The 22,979-nt window shown below is 40.8% G+C and overlaps 1 protein-coding gene across 9 annotated transcripts in view; it reads left to right on the top strand.

Annotated features, from left to right (window-relative positions):
* Positions 1-22,979, top strand: part of PSD3 (pleckstrin and Sec7 domain containing 3) — a 545,202-nt gene that overhangs the window by 484,279 nt on the left and 37,944 nt on the right. For all 9 annotated transcript variants that reach the window (XR_009698802.1, XR_009698803.1, XM_061177522.1 and 6 more), the window contains 2 exons: positions 13,116-13,273; positions 16,159-16,303. Coding sequence is in view for 7 of the 9 variants with exons in the window: in XM_061177522.1 (XP_061033505.1) it covers positions 13,116-13,273; positions 16,159-16,303 (303 nt within the window). In the remaining 2 variants the exon portion in view is untranslated. The remainder of the gene's footprint in view (positions 1-13,115; positions 13,274-16,158; positions 16,304-22,979) is intronic.

The raw sequence follows: 22,979 nt of genomic DNA, 5'->3' as shown, positions 1-22,979 counted from the left end.
AAAGGGCTTCTAATGTCCCATTGCTGGCTAATCCTTAACCTTGCTGGAGTCCTGATTTCCCAGCACATGATGGCAGATGCTACACCAAAAGTAAGTTATATGCTTGCAGGGTGATTTGGGGTTTATACAGTTTGGGGGTTATGTCTTCACATAGCCATTTAGAGCTTATCACATGTCAAGTACTCTGCTAAATGCTGGGCTTCCAATGATGACTAAGACACAGTCTCTGCCACATGGAGCCCACAAAGCAAGAGGGGAAACAGGTACATTGAACCTTCACCAGATGGTGGTATAAACTAAAGGAGGGATGCAAAGTCTTACATAGTAGGCCCTAGTCATGCTTGCAAAGGTCAGAGAATGCCTACCTGAGGAATTAACATGCCTTGAACTGATACCTGCAGGGTGACCAGACATTTGCCAGGCAGGCAAGGTAATAAAAAGCCTTTTAACCAGAGAGGGGGAAATAACAGATTTGAGAGAATTGGCGTGTTCAGAGAATGGCAAAACAGTTTTTTACATTTGGATTACAGGATGGACGGAGGGTAGCCAGCAGTAGAAACATGATGAAAAATTATGTTTCAAGTGCTAGTGTATCATGAAAATGAAAGAAATGGTGTCACAATGTCATAAACTGTCCACTTTACCAAAGAAGCATTTTTCTTCCCCAGAAGAATTTCAAACCCTTTGAGTGTGAGTTGGGTGCTGCTCCCACTGACACCCAGGTCCCCAAAGGATTTAGACAGCATCATCCCGAGCGCTGGGCAGCCACTCTCACAGGACCTGCTGGCTGGCGGTGCTCCCGGGAGGGGCATGTTTCTCTTTCCTCTGTGCCCTGAGAATGCCATGCAACCTGCTGGGATTCAAACATAGCAGAGAAAACAGTAGTCACCCCTTCCTCTCCTTACCTCCTGCCACTTCTTTGTTGTTTGGATGAAGGGTAAGGAGAAAGGGCACACTCTTCCTCTAGCCCGAGACGGGTTTGATTCAGACTGGCAGGGACTTGCTTAGCCAGGGGTCAGGGTCGGGGTTGTGCCAGGTCTGGGGTGCAAAGATAATAGGACCAAGCATGTTCTTACGGGCCTGGCTAGCACACAGGCGTTCTGCCGCCATCCTGATTTTGACGCTTTCCACCCCATGTCAATTTCTCAGCATCGAAGATTCCCGTCCAGAGGCTGCCAGGAACTCCTCCCTCCTGCATCTCTTGTTCTCCTCAGGCGGGCAGGTGCTGCATGTCTGCTCCCCGCCCACCGTGGCTGCCAGAACTTGGCTCCTAAAAGAGGGAGACGTTGTTGCCCTGAGACAGAAGGGAGCAGGACCTCTGCTCCCCTGATTAAAGGAATCCAGTCAGTCTTCTAAATATACCGTAATGGCTGGGAACTCACCCTCCCTTCACTCTAAACACATACACGCCACACACATCTCAAAACCCCTCTGCCATTGGAGTAACAGTCTGTTTGGGGTCTCATTCCATGATCAGTTGCTCATCAATTACTTAAAACTTTTCATCAAGATTTCTCAATTATGAAATAGCCGAATGATTTTTACCCAATTAGTATTTCCTCATTAAGAGTGAAGAGTGAAGAATTATAGTAAAAACCACCGCCACCTCCAAAACAATACACAGTCACCAGAAAGAAAACCAGGCACAGCTGAAGCTGCACCGGGCAGGTGCTCCAACTCCTCTCAGTCCCCACTCACCCAGACTTCTCCCTCCTCTCGTCCCAGGCACAGAGAGGCTTAACACAGAGGTTTTCAGTGACTGCTCTAGGAAACTGAAGAGGTAATAAAGATCTCATGCCTCTAAAGTTCATAACCCTGCCTGTCTGCTTACAACCCTCTCTGTTGCATGCCTGCTGAACACACACACACACACACACATATATCCTTACAGGGCATTGCTTTGTATCTAATATCTAAGAGAATCATCATCCCAGATCAGAGCATCCCACCTCACAAAGTTAGGAGGGGGCTGGCAGACTTATTGAGCCAACTTACTTGAGTGATCATTCAGCCAGAAATAACATGAGTTTGTTAGTGTGATACAGTTTTTAGGATACTTTTTATATTTGAGCTCCACAACTTCATAGGAGGATATAGTTCCCATTTTTTAAATTAAGAAGCTGAGACTCAGAGGTTGGTTAACCTCCTCAGGATGGTGAAGGGTGGTAGGAGCCATGCTCGTATTTTTTCCATTAGACTATTCTTGTGTAAACACTAAAGCTCTATTTTATGACTTTCTTAAATACTAGAAGTTTAAAACAAGTGATTTTGGAGAAATGTTTCTTTTACCACCTCAACCAGATTCAATTAACTTTTGTCTAATATGAAGCAAGTATGCAATAGCTTCTTTCCTACAGGTAGCTTCCTGCTTTGGTCAGGCCTGATGGTTATCCTCTCTCAGATAGCAGTCTCCTGACTGCAGCCTCTCCTCTATTGGAATATGGGACTATCTCTAATCATCTTCCATAATTAGTGTAACTAACCTTTTAAGATTTTCTAATCCAGACCCACTTTCAGATATTCTTCCTTATTGTTCCCAGAAAACGTGGTAAAGGAAATGTCAACATTTCAATCATTTCATGACTCCCAGATTGGCACTTAAAAGTAACCCAAGCATCTATTATCAGCTGAACTTAGGTTAACAAACTACCATCCTGACGCAGAGGACCATCATGGGAAGCAAATCAGTATGTATCTATCTGAATGTATCTATTAGGTTAGGACTCTGGCAGTTCTTCAGAATGCTGTGCACTGCAGATCTGACTGAGAGCAAAATATAGTCCCTAAAGGAGCATATGCTCTGTCTGAAGAGATCAACAAATAAAAAACCATTTCAATGCCATTCAGTATGTGCTACAAAGAGGGAAGTGTGCTATGGAAACACTTTGGAAGGACAGTTAGCTGAGCCTCAGAAAGAGCAGAGAAGATCATGGAAGAATTCATGAAGGAAGTGATGTCTACACCTACACTTAAAAGACAAATGGAAGTTAGTCACGTGGAGGATTCAGACAGGGGGGAACGCGTATGGATGCCCAGCTGTGAGAGACCATAGCACATCCAGGGAGCCATGGGCCCAGTGGAGCATAGAGGGTGCCTAGAGCAGACTGCAGAGCCCAGAAAACCAGGCTTAGGAGTTGAGCTCTGAGAGCAGTGTGGGACTGTCAAGCGTTTTTAATGGGGTGTGACATAATCAGATTTATATTTTAGAAAGATCAGTCTGGCGATAGGATGGAGTATGGATTGGGGGTGGTGTTAGTCAGAGACATAGAGACCAGACTAGCTTGACGATGGTAGGGGTCACAGGAAGGGGGAAACACAGTCTGACTGGACAGTTCAGTTTGTGGTGTTGAATTCAAGGTGTCTGTGGAATAATAAATGGGCATGTCCAACAGACAATTACAGATATTCAGATCTGGAGCTGGAGAGTTATCAAAAAAACATGAGAGCAAATGATGTCACTCAGAGGCTGTAGAGTGAGGAGAAGACGGAGGGTAGGACATGTGGGACACAGACATTTCATATGTGCCCTGCGAGGAATGCAGTGTGACCAGACCCAGGGGGACAACGGGGGCTGGCGGGGGGGGAGCTGCTACAGGCTTCAAGAGATGGCAGAAATGTTCCATGTTGTAAAGAGGTAAAGTAAGATAGAAATTGGAAAGTCACACTTGAATTCAGCAACAAGGAAATTATTGATAAAGCAGCTCCAGTGGAGCGGTGGGCATGGAAGCCAGATGGAATGAGCTGGAAGACACAGGCAGAGAGTGTACAGACAGCTGCTTTCAGGAGGCTCCACTCTGATCATCCCCCCGCCCCCTGCCTGATATCCCCCTTCCTGTGACTTTTGCAAAGAATGGATCCCCTGTGTCTATCTCATTTCTACTGAACCTCTTTTCTTTCCTGTTATTGATTTCTCTCTCAAGTAAAATAAGTCCTTTTCTCTCTTTCCATCCCTTGGACAGTTTCTGACATTATCCTGAGCTCTCGTTTTGCTTCTCCAGGTTATACACAGCCTTCCTCATGACCACCTCATTTCCTTTTCTGGCCCCCTCACTTAATGTTACTTAATCACATTTGCCTCTAACTTTCAAGCAAAAAGGAAATCCATAGAGAATTGCAATAGTAATGTCAGAACCATTTACAAAATGTCATCTTGGGAGGAATAAACTTGGTCTCTACCCCCAAAAAGAGCTTGGGCTTACGGTGTGGGTGAGAGACAAGTCTTAGGCAGTGAATGGCTAGTGACATGATATAAACCAAGGATATGGGTGAGCTGGGAAAGCATCAGTGAAAAGGGAATACCGCTGTGCGGGTAGTGGGCTGCAGTCTCTGAGAACTCTCTTGGGCAGGGCACTGCGAGGCACCTGCGGTGGAGTGAGTGGCTCTGTTTTCCAGCGGGGCAGGAAAGCACTCCTGTCCTTGTTTGGTTCCAGTACTTGCAGTGCCCCTGAGCCCAGGCTTGGGAAATATATTACCTGATGGAGAGTTAATTAGTATTATTGGAATATAAAGCCTTTGTGGCAGAGGAGTCTAATATCATTTCAATATAACACAGTTTATATATGCTTTGAAATTTTGAAATTGCTATGGATTGATGATAAAATGATTAAATTTTTGGTGGTGAAGATCCATCATTGTCGACATTCAGATATCAGCTTTATATCCTTTTGTTAACCGAGAGTGAGTCATCTGCTGGCAAATGCTGAGATAAGCCTTTGCTGTCACACAGCTTCAGAAGTTCTCTGTCGGTTTCAGTCAAGGGCTTTGTGGCTGACACTGCTAGTCTCTGCCTTTTTCTTGAAAGTATTTTTTGGTAAGCTTTATGATGGTATTTTTGTTACAGGTCTGGTTGTAACAAAAGTTAACTATGTTATCCTTAAAATAAATTGTCAGGTGATGATGGAATGGTTAAGAGAAATGGGTGCGGGTGGCTGGTTAGTGCGTGGCCGTGAATTACTTGATGATCATATTCTCCACACCAGACTCTGGAGAATATTCTAATGTCTTTTATCTCTAGAGTCTAGAAAATAGGTATTCAGACCTGAATATATTTGCCTTTACCATGTCTTTCAAATGTTAAAAAATGTTTGTTAGCTGAAAATTTAGTTTCCTGTCATAGTATACTGGGAACTCTGTGTCCTTGATGCAAAATCTTCCATTCTTTCCTTCGATTACTGAGATTTGTTCCACCTGCCTATAAGGTTTTTGGATTGGAAAGGGAGTTGTTTGTTTGTTTGTTTGTTGCAGCATTTGAAGTATAGGTGGCAACAATAGAGTGAGCCTGGACCAGGCAGAAGGAAGTACTGAAGACCGGGCCTCCCAGACTGTGATGATGGCAACCTGGGCTGATGTGTCAAATACCAAGTGCCAGGAGCTGGCTGATCCTGGCCTGGGCCCCTGATAGCAGAAAGCTTTCCTGTGTGCCCAGGGCACTTTTATTTCCTTTTGTGAAACTGCTGGCTCTGTGCCCTCTCACACGCTGAAGAGACCATGTGGACCCTCTCTCATTCTCCGAACAATGGAAAGTGCAGAAAACAAAAGTTAACTAGGTTTTGAAGCCTTAGGAGAATAATGATCACATCAAAGTTTTCATTAGTTATAAGTTAAATGAATGACCCAGTTCAGCAGAGCAATGTAGCCATTATACAAGGTATATTTAGGACATAATCATAATTTTTTAAGACTATCAATTCATAAAAAAAAACATTGCAGCTGGAAACACCTGGTCTCTGGAGTTTAAGACACATAGGCTGTCCTCTGAAGGTTTCTGTTTAAAAACACAATTCTCATTCAAGGGTCTAGCAAACAGAAACTAGTTTATTCCTATGAGTTGTTTTGTTCCCACATGAAGAGGCGCTGCAGTGTTTTGTGGCTTCTTCCAAGTTATTCAAGTGTAAGATAGGTCCAGAACGCAAACCTCTTTTCCTGTTTGCTACTTGGGTCCCTAGGCAGTGCCTTTCTCTCCCTCTCTGTCTCCCTCTCTCCCTCCCTTCCTTGCAATAAATATTAAACCCATACCGATCATGTGAAAGTCGTAGCAGGAAACATATGAATTAGATACTAACTTGGTCTCCAGGGCTCTGAACTGAGTGGTGGTGGGTGAGTGATGGGCAGACACTTCAAGTGGTCCAGGCAGTGCCAAGTGCAGCTTTAACAGAACGTTAGTGAGCCTGGAACTGAGAGGAAAGCAGGAATCGCCTCCTATCAATCAAAACCCTGATCATTATGTTAGTTAGAAATATGGAAGAAGTATGGAAGGGTGCTAAGATGTTTTTTCTGCTTAAAAATGTTAAGAGCTCTTAAGTTTCTTCAGATACTGAGTCATAGAATCCTGTAGTCTTTTTCTAAGGGCTACTCATGGTTGTCTGTCTGCCCTAATTCTCTTCCAGTTCAGCTGTGTAATCATTAAAAAGATAGATCCTAGCTTCCTGGTTCACTCACCAGATTTGTCCTAGAAAATGTCCTGTGTCTCACTGAAGTCTGAGGCCTGACTGAGAAAGCATTTCAAGTCCTTCAAGTCCTACTGTGTCTGTAAGTGCTCCCTCCGTATGTGGACCATGACGGGTTCCCGTGCTAACAAGGAAAGTCCTCCGCTACCTGCCCATGTGGCCCATCATCGCAACATGGAGACGGCGCCATGTCCACCGTAACCGAACAAACTAATATAAACAAACATAATCCTTTTACTTTAACTGGCTTATTCTTTCTTAATTCTCCTTACAGAAATATAGGACATATTTTTCTGACTTTAAGATTGTTTACCTAACATGAGAAAATTAGTTGAAATGATCCTTTAGGCTCCTTTCAGCTTTAACATTCTGTGAATAAGTGATTTTCAAATATGTGATTATGTGAGTGATGGGCTAAAACATGCCTTCATTGGATTTCCTGTTATGTCTTGCTCCCAGATTTGTGGGCATACAGCTCACTCTGAGCTCCCTGGTAAAAGAAAAATGAAGCTGAATAATTTTTAGAAAGATACCTAACCAGAAATACTCAGAATTTTTTAAAAAGATCGTCATCAAATTATGAAAAATGCTTTTAATGCCTTTTTTAAAATCAAGAATTAATGGACAGTTTAGGATCCAGTTTATTTTAATTACTGACATTTTTATTAAATCCTAATAGCCTCTCAAGGATGTCCTCAGTTCTCCCATCTATATTCTCTCAGTGGAAATCAAGACTATTTCAACTTTGTTTTAAATTGTTTTCATTAGGTATAGCAATTGTGCCTTATACTTTGAAAACTGGAATCTGAGCATTTTTTAATTGACATTGATGAATTTCAGTTGAGATTTGGTCACTTTCCAAATTGGACTTTATATTCACCTGAGGGTACAGATTTTCAGACTTGATGCCAACCAATTATTTGTACATATGTAGATGATCTGTGTGTTATGATCCAACTTCACAAGACATTTAATTAACAAGCTTCTTAAGAAAAAGAAGAAAGCTTTTCATTTCATGCTTTAAATGAATTTAAAATAAATAGCATTGTGAAATCAAATTCTTGGTGCTTATTAGGGTGGTAGAGTGCTCTAATGAATCATCCTAGATAAAAAGACATAGATTGCAGTGAACACAGAGGAGAGTAACATGTTTTTAGGCATCATTTTCACCCTTCATTTGTTTGAGAAAATAGATAGTAATTAGGTGTCATAGAGCATTTTCTTTTCTTACAGAATTTCTTGATTGAATTTACCTTGCTCTCTTTTCTCATTTAGTTTGCACAGCCACGAGTCTTAGGTTTGAAATGGTTTCATTACGATAATTTATCCCTTATTTCCTCCTTCCCAATACCGTCATTTAAACACCATCTTCAACTTTAAGTGGTGAAAAATAAAGATGTCAGAATGAACTCTGTAGGATAAAGTCTTTTCTTTTTATTCAATTGTCAACTCTAATTTTTCCAATCTACCCTGAGTTTTGTTCATTTTTTTAATGGACTTGGAGCTACATTTTCTAGTAGGAATTCAGAATGCCAAACATGTTTTGTTTATATTTTGCCTTTTTTTTTTTATGGTAAAATAATATTACTATCAACTAAAAGAGTGGAAGCCCATGTTAGACTTAAAATTCCTAGACTTTGGTTTTATCCTAATTAAATAGATCTTATCGTCCATTTTTGGCCTGTGCAGTATTTTCCTTCCAATGTTAGGTACCTTAGAGTTTAGGAAACTGTCTTAGAGTCCTCTTCAGAAACCATGGTGCAATTCTTCCAAGTTGACAATTACTGTTCACTTTTACTTAGAGCTATAATACATGTTGCATTTTAAAATTCTTCGCACTTTTAGAGAGGTCTAAGAATGTCATCCTTTAAGCTTGGTTTTAAAGGAAAATATCAGCAGAGAGAATGTGCTCCAAGAATAGGTGTAGTTGCTCCAAAGGTCTAAGTCATCCAATATTAATAGCTAAGGATTGGTCTTGGGTTTCTTATTCATCTGCAGCAGTTTGCTAGGCATCATGGTATAGGTGGGACTTCAACTGATAAGAGTAGAGTTGACCCTTGAACAACACAAGTTTGAGCTGCACAGGTTCACTTGTCAGCAGATTCTTCAACAGTAAAGCACTACATACTACATGATTCATAGGAGGTTGAATTCGCTCATGGGGAACCATGGATACAGAGGAACAGAGGTTAGGGAGGAACATCATAAATGTAAGGCAGACTATAAGTTATATGTGGATCTTCACCTGCCCTAACCCGTGCGTTGTTCAAGCATCAACTGTAGTCATAATCATCCCAAGGCGCATTTATGGGATGAGAAAGGATGAAGGCCAGTGGCAGAACTGACAGCTGACAAACAGGCTAAAGAGGAGATAGCAGAGTCATGGTCAGAGTATAGGGGAGAAACCAGGAGAGAATTGTAAGGAGAAGCCATGGAAGAATTTCAAGAGTATTGTTGACTTCCTTTGGTGCTATAAGATGAAAACTTAAAAGAATCTATTAAATTTTGCAGTTAGGAGTTCATTGCTGACCTTTACCAGAGCAGTTTCAATGAAGTGTAGAAATGGGCTCCAGGTTCCAGTGGGTTAAAGGGTAAACTGGAAATTAATGTATAAAAGTAGTTAATGTGGACTCATTTTATATAAAGGAAAAGAGAGAGGTGACAGCTAGAGGTGACAGCTAGGAGAAAGCAATATTCAGGAGGGACTATTATCTTACAAATAATAGAGAGACCTTGAGGGTATTTATAGGCTGTGGGGAAGAAGCCTGTAGATAACGAATGATATAAAATATAGTGGAAGGATAATAACCAACGCAGTAAGATCCTAGGAAGGGTTGGTGGAGGGAGGTTATTCCTGGAGTACAGGATTAGCCTTGAGCAGGACTCCTCTGTGTAAGGAGGAAAGAGGATAAGGGTGGTCACAAAATACGCGTTTACAGGGCATGTAAGCAGAAAGTTTGACATTTACAGGTTTGACCTTATAAAATACAAGTTCAAGCTATATGCTACTAAAAATTATTATTAGTGATCATATCAGGTAACATCTAAGTGCTTACTGTCTGCTGTGAACATTATTTAGAGTTTAAAAAAAATAGTATCTCATTGAATTTCATAATACAGCTCTATGAGGAAAGTATTATCACTACTCCTCAGTCAAAGAAAATGAAGTTTAATGAGTTTAATTAACCTACCTACAGTCATGGAAATGTTGAGTACCATATCAGAGCTAGACATTTGAAGAGATGGGTCTAACCCCAGGCATGGGGTTAGATGCTCTTAACCATCTTTGCCGTGGGATAGGAGTGTTGAAGAGAATGGTGGACGTTTGGCAGAATGGACCAGGGGGGTTATCGTGGAGGAGTAAAAGCATTGTCAGTCGACGCTGGGTGCAGCCATAGCTGGAGACCATACATCTGGGTGGCACACATCTGCATAGCTGGGTTGGTTGTCTTTAGCAGCTGTCAGCAGTGCAAGTGAGTGATCATATAAGGGAGAACTAGCGTGGGATTTTTTTTAGTTCCAGACCAGGTAGATGAGAATGTTAGGGCATAGCCGAGCAAAAATTCCTAAATTCTAAGGATAAAAATAAAACCCTATGAGATTCCTGACAGAAAATACAAGAAAAGCAAAAGAGAATCAGACTGTTGTTGGACTTTAGTAAAACTGGAAGCTAGAAGACAGAATAGCATCTGCAGAGTACCGAGTGGAAAAAGACTGCAGCCCAAAGCTCCATACCCAGTTCTCCACCTGGGAAGGAAAGCAAGAGACGCTTGAAAGTAAGGACTGGAGGACATCACCCACCTGAGAAAAGTACTTGCAAGAAGAGAAAATAACAAAGGGATGAGAAAAGAGACCTCAAGATGGAGAAAAGATAGAAAGTAGGTGAGCAATGAAACATGGACACAATTAAATCTAAAAGAATAAGGAGAGATTCAGGGAATATGTAATATAAGTGCAAAATAGGATTTCTTGAAACAGAAAATACATAATACAAGATAATTTTAATAAGATTGCAGAATAAAACATACTAAACTTTTATCAAAGTTTAGGATTAATGGGAAGGGTAGGGAGGGAAGTGAAACTATTTTAAAAGTCTTGTTGATACAGAGAAATAGAGCATTTGGTGGGGGAAGAGAGCCTTTTAAGTTTCCATCTTATGTAACTAAGCACTAACGTGGATAAAGAAGAACATTTTAAAATAATAAATAGCACACAGAACATGGTGGGAAAATACTGTAAGAACATAGAGGAACTGAATCAATAAACCTGAATATAAATACACACTCATCCGTCAGAGAATAACTTTTTTTTATGTCCATGGAACAATAACAAAAACTAAGCAAGTTGTTGGAAAACCTTGAGAAATTAACCTTAGCAAATTTTAAGTAAATGAAATAGATTTTACAGACCTCATTCTCTGGTCACAAACCAATAAAATTAGAAATATATAATGATAAATAACTAAAAACTTTAGGTGCTTTAAATTTGAGAAACATTCTTTGACATGACTAAGATTGAAGAGGAGAGAAAAAAATAAAACTACAAATCATCTAGAGAACGATGAAAAAATACTCTTCATTCCCAAGCTATGTGTAACCTGTACTCAGAGGAAAAATTATAGTCTTAAATTCTTAATTAGAGAAGAAATATGAAAAATAAAAAACTAAGTAATCATTTTAAATTCAAACAACAAAAAATTAACCAAAAGAAACTACTGAGAAAGAATTAAGATAAAAACCCAAATTATGGGCCTAGAATATCAAAAAAACGGTGCATACAAATTTCTAGGCTGATCTCTGTGCAAACTCAAATATCAGGTGTGTTAGAGATCAGTATGTACGGAAATGGACTTAGTGTATAAACTCTCTGAAGACAGTTTTGTCCCTGATCACTTATCCCCACTCCCCATAATTCATCCACCTCAGATTCCTATCTGGAGCTAAGTGGGTAAGCTGAGTGCATGGCCAGCCATGCAGGGCTCTATTGCAGTATAATTCTGAGGCCCGGGGGGAATTTGTCGTCATGCTGCCTCTAGCTGATACTCCTGCTGTAATAACAATTCCCCTGGAAGGAGATCTGTGAAGTTTTGGAATGCTAAATCACTAAGAAAAATCCCATGTAGAAAAGACAAGACCCCAAAACATAGCTAGATTATAGTTTTATGCATTAATGGGAATTGTCGAAGAACAGATACATGTAAATATATTGTATTTATTTTAAGATTTTAAAATAATTCTCCTTTATTCGTCATACTTCTCTGGAAAATGGTTATTGTCGACAGCAGTTCTTAATCTCTGAGGCTTAAGAAAATTGAGCTGTAGCAATCTTAAAGCAGTAATTTTATCATTTAGTATTATAAACTGTATCATTTTTATATTGCTGTTGGCATTTACTGAGTATCTTAGGTTTTCCCACCTTTGTCTCAGCACTGTCACTGACAGTGATCACTAAGGATCAGCAGATGCTGTTTATTTCTGACTCACTTTGAATCTATGGCAAGAGTACCTCTGAAGAGCTCGATTTGTGCTGGGGCCACGGGGAAGGGAGGAGGAGGTATGGGAGAGTGTAATTATCATTTTGGAAATTTGTAAAACCAGACTGTGATAATAGAATAAACAATGTCTTCCTTTAGGCTTTTAGTACTAATTAGAAGGTGAGAACTTGTGTGTGTGTGTATGTGTGTGTGTGTGTGTTCTTTACAGAAGAAGTGCAAGTTTATTTAGCATCAAGTCTGATAAAATATAGGAAGGGGGGAGAGGAACTTAAACATCTAAAAACTAAAAAACATCTCCTACAACACTTTGTAATGTCTACTATATTGACATTGGTTTTCAGGCCTTCTTTATTTTTATGGACCCAAGGAAACTACTAGATATAATAATAATAATAATATCACATTTGTTTTAAATTCTTATTTTTCTACTAGTTGGGAGTTTTTTTAGTTATGTTTGGAGGGAAGCCATACAAAAGAACCTTTATAAATTCTATGAATTGTGTCTGGATCGTACCCAAAGATAAAATTGCGTCTGTCCATGACACCCTCCTTTTTATGTAATTTTACCCATTTTTCAAATTTATGATAATAGAGCTAAGCTTTCTCCTGATTTAAGATTAAACTGATTTTCCTCTTTTCTTTCAGAGAACAGCTGGAGAAATTATTTTATTTTACTGTTCATTTTTCTTTTAATAATATTTGCCTCAAAAGAAAGTATCGGGAAAATGTAGTATCTTTTGAGCAAACACAGTGGCATGGGTTTTCACCATCACTACAGTTCTGCTGATGCGTCCTGGGGGCTTTTGCATATGTCCTTTTGCTCCTGAAACCAAATCACCCTATTAGACCTAGCTTCATTTCAAATCACTATAAAACATGTGTGATAGATATTTTGTCTTTGACCTTCCTTAGCTCTTTACTTTAATTATTATATATCAGCTTTTTCAAAAGTGCCCCTTTGGTAAATGTGTATTTTCTTATTCTGAGCATACTTTTCAAAGAACAGGATTTTTTATGACATTTATGAAGTAGCAAGGAGTTGTTTCTACCCACCATTCATTTCACTTTTTTCATGCACCTTCATGGATTCTCTAAAATTTTTCTTATATTCTTAGGTTTTAAAAAGAGAAGATGAAGTCTGAATATGTCTTTGCTTTCTTCGTATCTGCCCACAGGACGAATATAAGCCAGAGAAGGCCCTGTCGGAAGAGGACCTGAAAAACGCTGTGAGTGTGCACCACGCACTGGCGTCCCGGGCCACGGACTACGAGAAGAAACCCAATGTGCTCAAACTGAAAACTGCTGATTGGAGGGTCTTGCTTTTTCAAGCCCAGTAGGTTTCGTTGGTTGGTTTGGTTTGGTTTTTTAGTTTGCAGAGCACCACTTTACACCGAGAAATAGAATCGGGATCTGCAGGGGAAACTTTTTGAGTTGGAGTCAGAGTCATTAACTGGTTGCAGTAGAGAGACAACTGTCTAAGAAAACTAGAATACGAAATAGAAACCCTAGGGCAAGCTTTTTGTTTGCTGCAAAATAGCCCTGTGACCCTTTGTCAACCACTTACCACCTCTAGACTGTAATACCCTCGTAAATAAAATACAAAGGTGTTAGTATGCAAGTTCTATCACACAGTGAGTAAAATAGACCTGGATTCAGATTACCGTTTCCTAACTCTTTGTCCTAGCATGTAAATTTAACCTCTTTGAACCTCAGCTGGTGGCTAGTGTAGATAATGATAATAATGATGTTAATAATGTTTATTTCTCAGGGTTCTTGTGGAAGCAAATGAGATGAAGCATGTAAAGAGCCTCACACAGTGCCTGTTCAAGAAGTGTAGATTTTCATTTTGCTCTCTCTCTTCTCTCTCCTTCTGAGCCCTAATAGTTCGTGATTAAACTAGAAGGAAAAGATAAAATCATATTGTGGGCAAGGAAATGGGATGGATTGCCAGTTTAATAAGGGGTCTGTGACAGCCTTTAGATTAACAATGGAACACTCCACGTGGAGAATTCTGGATTTATGAAGTGAGAAACTTTGGATTTTTAGAACTGAGCCTCTAGAACAGGAATTTTAGTAGCACACATAGCATCAGTGTCCGTGGCAGGCAGTGTTAATTATTCATGGCATGCCTTTTACAGCCTGAGCTTGACTTCAGAATCACTCTCAACACAACACTACCAACTGGCTGCATTAGGCACTGGCATTAAATTTGACATCAATAGAGTAAACACAGGTATCTGCAGTCTTGCTGATCAAAACAGTGGAAGACTAGCAGAGGAAATGAGAACAAGAACAGGTACTCTGGTGATTTGGGAATGCTGAGCTCACAAAGGCATGAGATTGCTGACATCAGGCGAGGAGGAAGTTGTAAGGAAACCCAAGTCACAGAGGAGTTTTTGGTGTGGGAGATGGCTAGCAGCACAAGGGAGCCACAGCCGGATGTGTAATCACAGCCATTAGTCATAAAGGTCCCCCACGTTATTCTGTTCCCCAGCATTATTGTTTTTAAATGTCTAAAATGCTGGATACGGTAACTAAAGAGAACTAATTACTCCAAGTGGGATTGATGCAGAAATCAGTCGATTGAAATAACAGGTTGGAGAGGCACACGGGTCAGAGAGGCATGCGGGGCACGATGAGGGTGACACCTGGGTGTGGTGTCAGGTTAGCGTGGTAGCTTTCAGAGCAGTCAGTACCGGAAATGATTTTTAGATGGGCTGACTTCTTGTCCATCTTTTGATTGATTATATACATGGTGGGTGTCTCACCTAGTTCAGGACTATTTCTCCCATTGATTTATGAGTTCACAAGTGCTGTCAGTGCTGGGCTCTGCAAACATGACATATAAGTTAAAAGTATGATACCGACATCAGGAGATTTCCACACCCTCTCAGGTGGATTTTTTTATGTCCTACTGAGGTATACTGTACATACTTTTAAGTGTACAATGATGTTTAGCAAATTTGCAGAATTGTGCAACACACTCCAGTTTTGGAACACTTTCATCACCCCACCCCAATCCCCTGTGCCATTCTCACCCACAGCCCGGACACCACTAGTTTCCTCTTTGTATTGCCTTTTCTGGATTTTCCATATAAATGCAGTCACAGAATACATGGGCTTTTCTTTAACTCAGTATGAAGTTTTGGGGTCATCCATGCTGTAACCTGCCTCAGCACTCCATACCTTTGCTGCTGGGTGGTATTCCACTGTATAGATATAGACCGTGTTTTTGTTTTTGTTTTGTTTTTAATTTTATTTACTTTTATTTTTGGTTGCATTGGGTCTTCGTTGCTGCACGCGGGCTTTCTCTAGTTGCGGCGAGCAGGGGCTACTCTTCGTTGCGGTGCACGGGCTTCTCATTGTGGTGGCTTCTCTTGTTGCGGAGCACGGGCTCTAGGCACACGGGCTCAGTAGTTCTGGCTCGTGGGCTCTAGAGCTCAGGCTCAGTAGTTGCGGTGCACGGGCTTAGTTGCTCCGCGACATGTGGGATCTTCCCGGACCAGGGCTCAAACCTGTGTCCCCTGCATTGGCAGGCGGATTCTTAATCACTGCACCACCAGGGAAGCCCTAGACCATGTTTTGTTTATTCATTCACTAGTTGATGGGCATTTAGAGTGTTTCTCCTTTTTGATGCTTATAAATAGTGCTGCTGTGGACTTCACATACAAATCTTTTAGTGCCTATATGTTTTTATTTCCCTTGAGTGTATACCTAGAAGTAGAATTGCTGGGTTGTATAATAAATTTATAGTTTATAGTTTTTAAGAAACTGTCCAAACTACTTTCCAAAGTGGGTGTATATACCCTTTTACATTCCTTCTATCAGTTTATCCCTCAGTTGCATTGTAAAATCAAATTATGTGATTGGAAGAGATGAGTTAATTTTTAAATTAATTTTTGACCTAGCCTAGTATCAAATAGAAAGTAGGGGGTTTAGTAAATATTTATTGTGAAGTGATTTTGCTTTATTTCCTTCTGTATCCTTAGGGGATAATCATAGCCTTACACTATGATGATCCTAGGTTCCAGGGCCTTTTATTACCATGGTGATTGCTTTTGAAAATGTTAGTCTCCAATGAAGTTTTGTCAGGGATTATTTGTACCAAGAAGAATAAATGATTTTATATGCCATTTTAGATCAGTAATGAGAAATGGGCAAGATGTGATGCACTTAGATACAGAAATACCCTAACATAAATATATCTGTTTCTCATAGGAGTCCAGAGGAAATGCAAGGGTGGATAAACAAAATTAATTGTGTTGCAGCTGTATTTTCTGCACCACCATTTCCAGCAGCCATCGGATCTCAGAAGAAGTTTAGTCGCCCACTTCTGCCTGCCACCACTACAAAATTGTCTCAGGTTAGTCATTTTGATCGTGCTTTGACCTTGGGAAAAAGCACTTTGTAAAATAATCTTCTTAATATTTGTATTTGAATAATACTCCGTATTTTGGGGGCAGGGATGAGACCTTGCCCTGGAGGACAGTGTTGTACAAGTGGGGCAAAATGCAGTGTGCTGGCTTTACATTTCATGTGGGAAGCTGACACAATTGAGTCAAGGTTGGTAGGACACATGCTTTGAATTAGTTTCTAAAATTTATATTAGTTTACTAATCAGTCATACCAGCCTCATTTTTGATTTTTGATTTTGATTTTTGTTTTTACTAACAGTGCATATTTTTTAAATAACTGGCTAATGTTAGACATCCTGGCTTGGAAACAAGCTTTTTATTCATTCATTCATTAACTTTTATTTTATTGAGCTTTTCCCATATCCCAGACTGTATTTGATGCTGAGTATACAAAAATATTCCCAGGGATCCACTATTCATAGTGCAGTGGGGCAGAGCCTTCCCTATCTCTCAGGGAGGATCTAAGTGAACCCTGGTGGTTTTCCCAGCTAATCCAGACAAAGCATGCTAGAACTCTCTTCAGATGTATTCACATGAGCTGCTCTCCTTTTGTAGGAGTGATCTCTCTAAAGACCACATTTTATTGTGTTCCTTTCTTACTTAAAACTCTGTTCTAAGACATTGCATACAAGCCACGTTTGCCAATTTTAAACCTGTCTGCAGTGCCGCTATTGCCATTGATTAGTTAAGGATTTTGGAAGCTACTTTGATGTCTTTGTGAATTTCTTATTGGTGCAATAATAGAAATAGTTTCATCTGGCTTTAATCAACCAAGTCTTGATATTAACTAGCTCCTCTATACATCTGACATCATGAATGGAACATTTATTAACAAATATGTATCATGCGTCTGTTGTACCTCAGAGACTATTTTTGGCGCTGGAAATAGGAAGGCAAGTGAAACCCAGGCGGTCTCTGGGATCGAATTGGCAAATATAAACAAGCAAGTAATTGTAATGCAGTTTGATTAGAGGTACATGTAGGATAAGTCCAGAGTACTGTTGGGGTGCAAGTTAGGGCCTGGCCATGGAGGAAGGAGGAAGTGTGCTAGCTAATACGAAGCTCACAGGATGAGCAGCAGGTAGGTGTGGTGTGGGAAAGAGAATGATCCAGCAGAGGGTCCGAAAGGCCCCTTTCGGAGAAAGCGCTGGGAGGAGAAAGCACTGGGACGTAGGAGGTACACATAAGTTATCAGATGTGACTTGAGTACAGAGTGTTGTGAAAAGGCAAGAAACGTTCCTCTGTGGAGGTAAGCAAATGCCAAATGATGAAAAGTCTTGTTTGTCAGGTGTAGGATTTTGGATGCTTCGCTGGTTCCCAGCATCCTTAGGATAATAGTATAAGCAGGAAATTAATGTGATCAAATCTGTGCTTTAAAAATTATTCTTGTTACAATGGGAAGAAAGTACTAGAGGAGGAAACTACTAAAGCAGGAAGGCGCTTTCAATAATGCAGGGGAAAACTAAGTTAGCTAAAGAGGAGGTGGGCAGAAGTGGAAGGGTTTGGGGCATGTTGATGGTCCTTAGTGCTCCCTGAAGTGAGGAATAAGGGCTGTCACCTGGGCTTGGACACTGAGGACTGTGGTGTCTGATCTGGCTTTTGGGACCCCATCGTCTCCTGCTTTCCCTCCTGGTGCTTCTTCCCAGGGTCCTTTCCTGTGTCCTTTTCCTCTTTCTACCTCCAATTGTTGCAATGAGTGCTCAGAAGCAGACCAAAACAGACACTTGAGAAACAATAGTTTTTAAGTTAGTCAAGAAAAAACCCAGGGAGAATGTTATACCAAGAGAAGGGGGGAAAGATCAGGTACAAACAGGACAAAAAGATCTCCTGTGAAGTGGCAGGAGGTGACTGGGTCATACAGTGAGAGCAGTTTCGGGAGTGATGGTGGAGTGGCCGCCTTGGTCCTCCTTAAGGGGGATGGAAGGCAGTGAGGATGTGGAGGAGGGGACGTGTGTGAGTCCTGCCTAAGTTTATAAAGACAAGCTGGTGCTGAGAGCAGAGGAGGCATGGTTTCAGTAGAGATTCTTTTGTTTCTGTAAATTCATAATTATTATTAACATGATTTGGATGCTCCCCACGTAAGCATTGCTATTCCTGTCTAGTCCATAGACTAACTACCGAAAAAGCTGTTAGGAATAGAAAGGACCGAGCCAGCTCACTTTACAAGGCAGAATGGCATTTAACTTTCAAGGAAAATAAATATTCTAAGAGAAAAGGAAGGCTTTACCTCTTATTGATGACCAGAAAGTATGTTGGCAGACTTCTCCATCTACCCAACTAAAATACGAACTCTTAAAGCAAATGCATTTCCCCACTATAATTTTGGGTACTTGACATAAATAGTAAGCCACATTACATAAGGTAAGAGGAGAGAAAAACAATTGAATAACTAGAGGCAAAAAAATACTTTCAAAAGTTGAGTTTTATTCTATTAATTTCACTAGGTATTTTCCAATCATTACCTTTCAATAGATTGGTCTTTCTCGCAACTACTCCTATAAAAGATCCGGGGGGGGAAGGTGATCTGAAGTTAAAGAGGAACGTTAATAAGTATAGAGCAACATGAGAGCTTTTCCTTGTTCTTTCCTCACTGTACAACCTACATTTCTGTTTATTTTCTACTTTGAAAAATGTGTTACTATCCTATTTACGTATGGGCTGTACATTAATAAGGCACTTTACGTGAAAATGAATGTGTTTATCTATTTGTATATTTTTACCACAAGGCCATACCACTTTTATCAAGGCAGAATCTCTTATTTTAAACAAATGTCCTACATTGGAATTAAAAATAGAATGCATAACTTTTTTGATATTTTTCCTCATTTTGAACATGGAGGTGCAAAAAATGCATATGTAATGTGATCAAAATGACAGGTTCAAGATTTTAAATAAACAAGTAGTAACCAGAAAGAAGCATCCTCTTGTGTCACATAAGATGACCAAACCCTTTTGGGAATTTAATTTCTTTGTAAAAGAATACGATGACTTCCTCCCAGACAAGTAAGTCACCGAGCCTTTGTGGGCCTCAGTTTTCCATCTGGAAGATGAGGAAATTGTCTAGAACGTTTTTAAGATTCTTTCTATCACTAGCTCTGTATTTTTTGCCCAGGTCGTCGTGTTTGTTTACTAAAAATGAAAAGTGTGCTTTACCTTTGAGAGTAATAGGACAATTAGAAACGAATGTGTAGAACCAAGCACATGATAAAGAACAGGTTAGAAAGAGGGAGAGAGCGTTGGTTTGCACACAGCCTGGTGCGGGTGTTTGGGGTACCCTCTGTTTCAGATGGAGACTCTCGGGGCGTGTCTTTGCTGGAGTCACAGTGCACCTTCAGTGAACCTGGAAGGCGTGTCTGGATGTGCCCACAGGGCCTCCAGTGCCTTGAAGGCGAGGCCCCCTCCTTTAGCCCAGGCATTCTCAGTCTCGGCTCCGCTGACCTTTTGGCCTGGGTAGTTCTTTGTTGTGGATTGTAGGGTGTTAGGCAGTATCCCCAGCCTCTACACACTTGATGGCAGTATCATCCCCCCAGTTGTGACAACCAAAAATGTCTCCAGACATTGCCAAATATCCTGTGGGGCCAGTCCCTGCTGTTGGGAGCCACTGCTCTAGCCCGGCCGTCTTTCCTTTCTCCACATGCCCACAGCCTGGCTGCCACTCCCCTAAATGCCAGACCACTTGGATAATTTCAATTTATAAAATAATGTATAACAGTGTGAGTGCCCTGCTGGAAAAAAGTCAAACAGTGTTAGGAAAAAACTAAACATTCAATTAGAAGATTGTTTGGTGCTTTTAAAGACACACTGTTCATCACCCTGTCATTTGCAGGCTTTTCTTTAATTTATTCTTGTCTTCTGTCCAAACCATATTAGCCGTCGTTATTGGAATTGATTATTGTCAGAGCAGCGTGGTTCTTTCTGAGCAACTCTGCTGTGTGGGAGGAGTCGCCTTCTTCTAGTTGTTTTTCATGACCATGTTGCCAGAGCATATTTTTCTTCCTCTGTCGCAGGTGGAGAGACTAGTATGAAAATGTAAGTTTTGTTTCTCCTTCTGGTATAGCACTCCAAACTTAGGATTTCATGGTTGGCCGTCTTCAAGATCTACTGGACCTCCTTTTCTACTCATCAAAGTAGTCATTTTCAGACATTAATGTGCATAAGAATTATCTGGGGACTTATTTAAAGCGCACATTTCTCATCCCCCGGCCCACCGCCTCGACTGATCAGGTCTGGGCCAGGGTCCCAGGGAATATGTGTGTTTCTGAGACACAGCGGTGTCCTGCCATATGCAGTGCAGACCAGAGACCCTGCCCTGTGACAAAACCTGCCTCCGTTTCACTACTTCTCTGGAGACCTGTACCTCATGACGGTGTCATTTCCTCAGGTATCTTGTCCTGTTTTCTGCTTTGAATTCCAACCACTGTTCTGTAGAAGTTTGACTCAATGGATGATCACTAAATGCTAACTACTGAGGGCCAGCCTTGTGATTAACCCAGTCGCAAACAGGAAGTTCTGTGTTTGCTTCTCACCCTCGTGCTATCCTGTGCTTTGACCGCATGGCAGTAGTGCTAAGGACAAGGTGAGTGGGGCAATGTTGGTTCACAACCTGGCCCCATATGAGGAGGGCAAGGAGAGACCGAAGAAAGAGGCAGTCACTCCGGACTGGTAGGTGGCAGGTTTAATACGCAAGGGAACTTAGGAGGCTTGTCTTGGGCCTCTGAGACACAGAGGATCTCTGCACCCGCCTCCAGGATCTTAAAGTTTATAAGCAGCCTTAACTGGGTTCTAGTCAGGTAGGCCGTCCAGATGGTCCCAACACCACCTTACTGTCTCAAGGCCGCGTCCTTGGGCAGCTCCTAGCACGGGGAAGGCAAGCGGAACGCACATTCCGAGGGCGGGGGCTGGGTGAGGAGCCTCCGGGTGCCCAGGTCCGGCTCCAGGGTCAACCGGCCGACTCGCCCTCTCAACGCCCTTCTCCACAGGCAGACGTTAGGAGCAGAGGGCTTCCAGAGGATGAAGGCATTCTCAGAGTGTGTCCCTCACTGGCCAGAGCCACACCCTTCCCACCCCACTCAATGTCATACTTTCAGTCCTGTCACTTCTTCCTACACGTCTTTCATATCCTACCCACATCTCTTAATTCAGACTCTTGTTATCTTGTGCCCAGATCACTGGTGTCCTAATTGTTTGGTCATTTACCTTATCAACACTAAATATTTGAGCAGATATCCTTCAATATGTGTATTTTTAAAATAAAATATATTACATGTCTTACTATCAATATAACATGAAAAAGTGCTGAACATCATTAGTCATTAGGGGAATACAAATCAGAACCATGAGATACCATTAGGATGGCTATAAGTTTTTTAAAATTTTTATGAAAAGTAATACATTGGTGAGGTTATGGAGAAATTAGAACTCTCATATATTGCTGATAGGAATATAAAATGAAGCAGCTTCTTTGGAGAACACTTCGGTGCTTTATCAAATGATTAAACATAGAGTTAGCATGTGACCCAGTAATTTCACTCCTACTTTGATAACAAGAGAATGAAAACATACATTCACATAAAAACTTTTACATGAATGTTCACAGCAGCATTATTCCTAACAGCCAAAGGTGGAAATGGCCATCAGCTGATAAATGGATGAATAAAACGTGATATATCCATACAATGGGACTTTATTCAGCCATAAAACAGTGAAGCACTGATACATCCTACAGTGTAGATGAACCTTGGAAACCTTGCTAAGTGAAAGAAGCCAGTCACAAAAGGAACGTGTTGTGTGATTCCATTCCAAAAGGGTCTCTTTTAGGGAATCTAAAATGTCATAAAATTGAATGTGGTGATGGTTGCACAGCCCTGTGAATATATTAAAAAACTCTGAATTGGGTGATTTGTGTGGTAAAGTGTGAATTATATCTCAGTGCTGATTTTAAAAATTCTTCCCAGTGGATCACCTTGCCTGGGGCGCATGCCCTGCCTTGGAAAACTCTGGCAGACCCTTCCTAGAACCACGGGAGATCTCCCTTCCTCTCATCTTGCTTCTCTTCAATCCATCCTGCACAGTTCTGGCTAAAACATGATTGCTTTGATGTCACTTAACCTTAACTGGCTCACTATTGCCAACAAGATGCAGTCTGGACTCCTTGGCATGAACTTGGACCACACTTTGTTTGCTACACCTTTTCAGAATAGACAGCTTTCATATTCATTTACTAGAGGGTTGAATTGAATAGTTAATATATACTAAGTACTCAGTAATAACAATTAGGTTATTATGCTGAAGCTCACTAAACACTGCTTAAGGTCTTTAAAACCGTCTTAAACGTGAAATGATGAAACAAAATCTTTCTGATGGTGCTTTCAGCAATAGCCCCCCTTGGGCTGACTTGAAGGCAGGGGTTCTTTAGTCTAAATTCCTGCAGCTTGGGTTTGATGAAGCTGCAGTATTTAGCAATTTGCTTGTTAATTGCCTAGCAGATTCCTACAAATGCCATTACCTTCTAGATCATGTCTACTTTAAAACAGCACAAGGAAACAGTCTGAGGTCTCCCTCTTTACCTTCCCTTTTTTTAAAAAAGTAAGTCCATTTATTCCATTTTTAAAAAGTAAGTCAGTT

The sequence above is a fragment of the Eubalaena glacialis genome, chromosome 20, assembly GCF_028564815.1.
Source record: "Eubalaena glacialis isolate mEubGla1 chromosome 20, mEubGla1.1.hap2.+ XY, whole genome shotgun sequence".
NCBI lineage: Eukaryota > Metazoa > Chordata > Mammalia > Artiodactyla > Balaenidae > Eubalaena > Eubalaena glacialis.
This window is presented reverse-complemented; position numbering and strand designations above follow the sequence as displayed.